This window comes from Pinus tabuliformis, chromosome 1_1, assembly GCF_031772625.1.
Source record: "Pinus tabuliformis cultivar Carrire ecotype Pingquan chromosome 1_1, CPIR1, whole genome shotgun sequence".
Classification (NCBI taxonomy): domain Eukaryota; kingdom Viridiplantae; phylum Streptophyta; class Pinopsida; order Pinales; family Pinaceae; genus Pinus; species Pinus tabuliformis.
In genome coordinates this window covers 640,379,910-640,388,085 of record NC_142297.1, presented here as the reverse complement: position 1 = coordinate 640,388,085, position 8,176 = coordinate 640,379,910, and the positions used below count along the sequence as shown (strand labels likewise).

General features: G+C 37.2%; 1 protein-coding gene across 1 annotated transcript; it reads left to right on the top strand.

Annotated features, from left to right (window-relative positions):
- Positions 1-2,041: 2,041 nt before the first annotated feature.
- Positions 2,042-5,544, top strand: LOC149214965 (NAC domain-containing protein JA2L-like). The gene is made up of 3 exons (XM_089392464.1): positions 2,042-2,333; positions 3,953-4,236; positions 4,642-5,544. Exons 1-3 carry the CDS (start codon positions 2,159-2,161, stop codon positions 5,350-5,352), a joined length of 1,170 nt encoding a protein of 389 aa, XP_089248590.1. The 5' UTR covers positions 2,042-2,158; the 3' UTR covers positions 5,353-5,544.
- Positions 5,545-8,176: the final 2,632 nt, after the last annotated feature.

Below are 8,176 nucleotides of genomic sequence, written 5' to 3'. Positions count from 1 at the left end.
GTGATTTATTAGATATTTGAAAGATTTTTGTGTAATAAAATTAAAAGGACATATGTAAGATTTTTATATAGTCACTCAATCCAAATAAATTAAATACAATACACATGAAGTATAAATATGGAAAATTTTAGGGGCTAATATTTTATACTTCTTCCAGAAAAAAGGTTCCCCAATTTCTATTTTTTTCTAAAAATAATTTGCCTAAGCCCAAGTTTTATAGTATAAAATTATTTGACCTGAAAAACGGCAAAAATCTTATATAAATTAATTTATTGTTATAAAAAATCTTGATATTTTTACAAAAATATCATCAAACATTTTATAATTTGTCCATTAGAAACTAGTAAGATTCACCAAAATTTCTAAACTTGAAAATAAACTTAGGACATAAGAGGAAAAAAGAATTGTCATTTTTAAGACGAAGGAAGGAGGTTGACTTAATTAGGTCTATTGGATATATAGTGTCAAGATTATTGTAAGCATAGTATTTGGATTAAAATAACATAATTTTTTGATTAATTCATAAAATTTTGGAATGATTCTTCTTTCTTTCGTGTGATTTATAAGATATTTGAAAGATTTTTGTATAATAAAACTAAAAGAACTTACGCAAGTTTTTTATATTGTCGCTCAATCCAAATAAATTAAATGCATTAAACATGAGGTATAAATTAAATGCATATGCAAGATTTTTGTATAATAAAACTAAAAGAACTTATGCAAGTTTTTTATATTGTCGCTCAATCCAAATAAATTAAATGCATTAAACATGAGGTATAAATTAAATGCATATGCAAGTTTTTTATATAGTCGCTCAATCCAAATAAATTAAATGCATTAAACATGGATATACATATGGAAAATTTTAGGGGTTAATATTCACAAGTGGGTTAATTTTCTATACTTTTTCCAAAAAAATTCTCCAATTTCTATTTTTTCTAAAAATAATTTACCCAAGCCCAAATTTTATAGTATAAAATTATTTGACCTTAAAAATAGTAAAAATATTATGGTAATAAAAATTCTTGATATTTTTACAAAAATATCATCCAACATTTTATAATTTGTCTATTAAAAATTAATAAGATTCACTTAAATTTCTAAACTTTAAATAAACTTCCATTCTTAAAATTTGACATCATTAAAAAGAGAAATATATGTATCACAAATATTAACACAATGTCTTCCCATCATTACACAAAATATTAAATAAAAAAATAACACAATATAAAAAAACACACAATAATTTTTTATTATTATAATTAATCAAATAATCAATATATTTATGGATTCAACAAAAGTTTCTGAATAACCACCCCTATCTTTGAAAAGAAATAATCTTTAATTGTCAAAATAAAAATGTGAGAAATGGATCTGGTCTAAATTGGTAATTGCAAATTCCCAGTCTAATTTTTGACCTAGAAAAATGAAGTAACGAAATCTATGAAAATAAAAATGATATTTTAATATAAAAAATAATATTTTTTTAACTATAAAAAAGCACAAGCCACCCGACTGTCGTAATTCCATCTTAAATTCCAAATAAATTCTCGGCCCAAATCAAAACACGTTGGGTAAATCGTACACCGGTGGTCTCGGTCGATGACACGCGCGCCGCGGCACGAGAAAAAACAGAGTGGACCCCACACAACAACCCCACGGGGCACTTGCTTCTTGACGTAAGCAGTGACGCAAGGGTCCTGCCGCGTCACCACAGAAATTCCCCTATCCTTTGACGCCGCCTTATCGCTCGGCAATTTGCACGCGTGGGCGTTTCCAGACGCCAGCTGTCCGACACTTACCTCCCCCGTCGCTCTCTGACCCGCTGCTCCAGCTCGGTGGCCAATGAGAGCTGACCACGTCGGACAGAACGAAAGTTCCCGGCACGCGTCTGAGGCGGTCTCTTGACCGGCCGTCGATGTTCTGGGGGCGGCTGCCACGTGTGGAATGACGTCAGGACTGGCGAATTGATGACGTGGCACCTGGAACACGCCGCCTTAGTTTGACTGAAAAGGAAGAACCCGGCGGAGAGATTGTAGGATGAAGAACTTATAAAGCCTCCGAGTGTGGGAGAATTGATAAAATTTTTCGGAAGGAATTAGCATTTGAGAGAGCAGGAAATACAGTCAAAGGTGAAATCAAGATCAATCTTTACAACATGGGGAGACAGGATGCAGAGGCCCAGCTGAATTTACCGCCCGGATTCAGATTCTTCCCTACAGATGACGAGCTGGTAGTGCATTACTTGTGCAGGAAGGCTGCCTCACTGCCCATTGCTGTTCCTATTATTGCAGAGGTGGACTTGTACAAATTTGATCCATGGGAGCTGCCAGGTATTGATTTTAAGTTTTCATGAAGTCATGATTATGTTCAGATTGTTTCTTACTAGGAGATGATTATTGAGATTTTTTTCTTGGCATGACAGGCTTTATTGAATTGACTCTTGTACCTGCTTGGGTTTCAATGGATTTGTTTAGTTTGTGCTTGGGCTTTGTGTTTCTGATTGGGCTTCTCAGTTTCTGATTGGGCTTTGTGTTTCTGATTGGACTTGTAGTTTATTTGGAGTTTCCTCTGTTACAGAAGGGTCTACTTTGTAGATGGTGTCAGTTGAGAACAGTTGCTATTGATCTTGTGCTTGCAGCTTTTTGCTTTTTCAATTTGAGTTTGCTCTATGCTTATTAGGCACCCTTGTCCTTTCCATAGCTCTGAAGATCTGGAATGGCCAATTCAAATCTTCAATCCATTTTGTTTAAAGCCATGCTTTCACCTGCTATAAATCAATTTCCATAATGGAATCCATCAAAGTGGCTGGAAAGAGGAAGGGACTAAAATTGGAGGGGGTGAGCGGTAGACGTTCCTTAGTCCATGTTTAGATCCTTATATATAGGACAGTGGAGCGGTGGATGTTCTTTCTGTTTAACTGTATATTGGTTATGTAGTTTGACTGTTTGCTGTTCCATTTTGGTTTGGATGTGGCTAGTCAGCTCAAGCTAGGCCTTGATGATACCTGCGTTAGAAGGTCCTGGTTTTAACCAAGTCTGAAAGTCCCAAGGGGCACGGTCTCTGTTTACAGTCTTTAAAGGTACACCCTGGTCTTACAGTCCTAAAAAGTTAGGTTCTGAAAGGCTGTAAGGTCCTGCCCTACTTTAGGAGGGAAAAGTCTTATCTTGGCTCTTACATCGTCCTGAAAGAACGATCTAGATATTGTCTTGATTCTCCAAAAGTGGAGGAATCGATAGCGGTCTCTAAAACAAAATATTCAGGGTATCAAATTTGGTTCATTTTATACCACTTTTTCTAAATAGATGTGTTTCTTTATTCTTTGTGAGAGTTCATTTACTTGGGCAGATGGAACCTTTTGTTTCAATCCACTACCAATTCCAGAGCAATAGGATTTTGCACTGCAACTTCACTGCTTTCCATGGGGATTAGAGTTTGTCGTTGAGGTTATTTGAACTGTGATCTTGATCTTGTTCCTTTTTTAAACAGACAACTTTGGTTGAGTTTGTTTCTTGCTGAACAAGCCTTTTTTATGTTACACTGCATGTAAAGGCTAAACTGTTAAATTTGGGGTTTTGCCAGTGTAAGATGGGCATTACATAAGAAGTATGAGAGTTTTCTATATATCTCAAAATTGAATTTTTTTAATGTCCCAATTCTGTAAATGAATGCCCTACCATGTCTTGGAACTATTACTTGGATATGTCTCTTTGCTTGATATGGCAACCTTCAATCTCAAAATGAATCATCTCATTTTTATATATGGGTATGGACTGTTATATGGACATGGGTGTTCTTCTGTTTTAAACTGAATTCATTTATAGTGTTCTTTCATATTTATGCCCATGTCATGTTCCTGCAATGGGAAATGCTTGTTTTTCATTCTTATTTTCTTTCAGTTATTAGAAATTGTTATTTGTTCTGGTCTGATACACGTTTCCAATTCTTGCAGAAAAGGCACTGTTTGGAGAAAAGGAGTGGTATTTCTTCACTCCCAGGGACAGGAAGTATCCAAATGGTTCTCGCCCCAACAGGGTTGCTGGCTCAGGATACTGGAAAGCCACAGGTGCAGATAAACCCATCACTGCTAAGGGCAGCAACAGGCGTGTTGGCATCAAGAAGGCTCTGGTTTTCTATGTCGGAAAAGCACCTAAAGGAAACAAGACTAATTGGATTATGCATGAATACCGCCTTGCTGATGTCAATAGATCTGCAAAGAAGAAGGGCAGCTTAAGGGTATGCAACTGTTCCTGTGTATTGTCTTCTGTGTATATTCCTGTGTGTTAATAGACACTGTAGGTGTTGTTTGCTTTAAAACACCTGTCAGGTTGGATGCCATTATGGCCTAGTCATGACAGGGCCCAGACCAGGTAGACTCTAGAGGATGAATGTATCTGGGAAAAATCAATTTGGGAAACAGGGGTTTTCTTCTATATTATAGAAGTCAAGGGTTTTCTAATTTAATCCAGAGGCTTTCAATAAGGAAAACTATAAATATCAAATATTATTTTTGTTTTCCTCAGTCCAGTTTAAAAATGAGGGCTTGTGATGGGTTTCAGTGATGTAAATTTAGCTCAAAATCCTTTATTTTCTCTTTTGGGTTATCCATATTTCTGATGAGGTAATTGCTTCTTGTTGCAGTTGGATGATTGGGTACTTTGTCGAATATACAACAAGAAGAGCAGTGCGGAGAAGTTAGCTAAGGAGCAAGAGTGGTCCTCGGAAGAAGCAATGGAACAATTCCACGAAGAAATTGATGAAAAGGTGCCAGGAATACTGCCCACTGGGAATACTATAATGAACTCGAACATTGAGCATTCAGAAAGAACTTCACAAGATTCAACGAAATCTGCCCCCTCTCCGAATTGCAGAACAATCTCTAACCATGATTCAAGAACTTCTGCCATTACTTCCATGAGCTACAACTCAAACCCCATTTTTGAGCAGAATTTGAACATTTCAAATGCCAGTAGTGCTCCAATGGACCTTCCAGAACTTGTCCCATTTTTCAACTCTATGACTAATCACAGGACAAATTACGATTCAGCAGATTTAATTCCTCCTATTCTGCTCACTGATTCAAGTTGTTCCATGCAATCGTCGCATGATCTTAAACCCGATAAAGAAGAAGTGCAGAGCAGCTGTAGATTGGAAGAACTGATGCAGCAACAGCGGCAGCAGCAGCAGGAGAATGCTGGTTTGAACCAATCAATGTTCACCTTTGGCTTCGAGAGTCTGCAAAACCCATTCCCACAGTTAGACCAAATACAGCCTCCCTCCAGCAATGATCCTTTCCAAGATTACTTAGCCAGCCTCACAGCTCCAGGCTACTTACCGAGGTCTTCTTATTAGGGGGATTGAAAGTCGAGTCTAAGTTACGGGTCGTCATACAAGAAAAGTAGAAATTAGTAGTTAGCATGTATAGAAGTAGCAGAATTTGTTGAATCGAAGCAAAATTCATTCATTCTTTCTCTGACAGAGAAATTGAGTGTATGTGCAAGCCTCCTCTTTTTTTAATGCAATTCATGCAATATACTCCCCTGAGCATATTTTACTTGTGTTTTATATCTGAATTCACTAAAATTGTTTCACATCTCATAATTCACTTATACGATTGCGTATTTTAGAGGCTAACACCATGGCCTCATGTAGCTTGATTACTATTTTTCCTCAGTGATAGCTGCTGAGTAAAAGGGGCAGCAAGTGGCTCCATGCAAATGGGGCAGGTAGCCTCATGAATACCCTCTCTGAATGTTACTATCGTCATATTGACACGCAATAAAATTCTCAATAAGGGATTGCACTTTGGATTTTTTAAGTAAGGTTGCAATTTGGAAGATTAACTTATATACAATTTGGCAGGAACGCTGGAGAATGAGTCTATTATTTTGGGAAAAGAAAAACAGTAAACAACTGGGCCATTAAGTGGCTGAACACAAATGCCGATTCTGAAAGAAACCACCCACAACAGTGAGCTAAATAGATACAAAGTAAAAACCCACACAACAGTCTGTTAAACAGATACAAAGGGAAATCCCATAAAAAGAAATAATAAATAGGAATTCTGCTCCTAATACCAACTAACTACTAAACTCCGGAACCTGTTCTTTGAAATGAAAAGTGAGAAAAACTACTAAACTCCGGAACCTGTTCTTTGAAATGAAAAGTGAGAAAAAAGGGGAGGAACTCAAATAGTTTCCGATAGCTAGTCTTCTATCACGATTCGAAACGATCGACAAAATTCCAATGTCTATTTATCATTTCTGCCTTTTGCGAGTACTGCTCTAATATCTACAGTATTTGGATTGGCAGGCTGTGACTCAACGACTGGATCCCATACCACGTTAACCCTGTTGCAATTGATTCTCAAAATTGTTTTAAAAATTCAGAGATATACACTCCCATACCCATTAATTATCAAACCATACAGTATATTACAAACAGAGGTGATAAGCAGTAGAAAAAGAACGCCCATTTACACTACGTAAGTGATACAGATTGTTACGAGGCAAAATGACAGATTGCTACGAGGCAAAATGTGCTTACAAGCGAACCAGCTTAATCATGTTGCAATTGATTTTCAAAACTGTTAAAAAAATTAGAGCTATATGCTTTTTCAACATATAAATAATAATTGGGTGTATTGTTAAGGTATTCTTTGATGTTAAGGTTACAAGTTTAAAACCCATGGATAGTCTCACTTCATGTTAAAGTCACCCGTTCAAAAATCATGGATAAACCCATGGATAGTCTCACTTCATATTAAAGTCACCCGTTCAAAAATCATGGATAACCCTATTGGATGTTAAGATCACTAGTTCAAAACCCATAGACAGCCCCAGTGGATGTTAAGGTCACTGGTCACTAGTTCAAAACCCATAGACAGTTCTAGTGGATGTTACGGTCACCGGTTCAAAACCCATGGATGGTTTCAGTTGAAACCCATGGATCATCCCACTTGGTGTTAAAATCACCGGTTCAAAACCCTGGATCATGCCCACTTGATGTTAAGGTTACCTGTTCAAAACCCATGGATTATCCCACTTGGTATTAAAATCACCAGTTCAAAACCCTTGATCATCCCACTTGATGTTAAGGTCACCTGTTCAAAACCCATGGATAGTCTCAATTAATGTTAAGGTCACCAGTGCAAAACCCATAGATGGTCTCACTTGATGTTAAGATCATTGTTCCATAGATAATCCTACTTGATATTGAGATCACGCGTGCAAAACCCATGGATGGTCTCACTTGATGTTCAAATCACTGATTCAAAAACCATGGCTTGTTCCACCTGATGTTAAGATCACCTGTCCAAAACCCATGGATAATCCCACTGGTCAAATCAATGAAAACCCTATTATCATTATACTTGCATACCAAACTCTCCCGAGCCTTCTATCGATTACAATCGAGTCCTTTTATGCATTGCATTTCAATTCCTTTTAAACACATGTAGTAACAGAATCAGAGAACTTGAAGTGAATGATAATATTAATTTTCCCATCGAACATATTGAGAGGCTCAGTAAATAGTCAATAACCGCGTACAAATGCCAGCTGATAGTGTCCGCAGAGCTGTTGTCCAGTGATTGAGTCAAGAAATTGCCACCAAAATTACCCGAAGTTCAAACCTCAAAATGATGCAAGTTCAAGCCTCGGTAGGTTTACAGCATTGATGGACCTGAGTTTGACAGGGTTATCGTTTGCCCTCACCGCTGATATTAAAAGCAATAAGAAAACCCCAAGGGCACTGAAAAGGCAGAAGCCTGTTCATAGGCCAGAAATTGAAAACTAAGACTACAAGCATAAGCCAGAGTTTTAACCCCATCCACCTCATGATTTAACTTACAGTAGCGCCACAACAAAAGGGAATGTATTTTGATATGATTGCTCTGCTCAGCAGAGAAAAGTTGTCAATACAATTGAGAACTATGCAAGACCTGATTCTGCTGAAGCAACAGAAGCAGAGTTTGAAGGGCAAGCAAGAACGGCAGCCCTGAAGCAAAAAGATAGATCTGACTGGACAATGTGCAATTGCTAGGGTAAATTATTTTTCGGCAATGAAAAGCTAATCCAGAGACTAAAGCGTGATACACGCTGGAGTTTTAAAATTGGTGTGCGACTGTAAAGTTCCAGAGCTTTATATGCCTGAGATTTAGGGTGGAGAAAAAGGA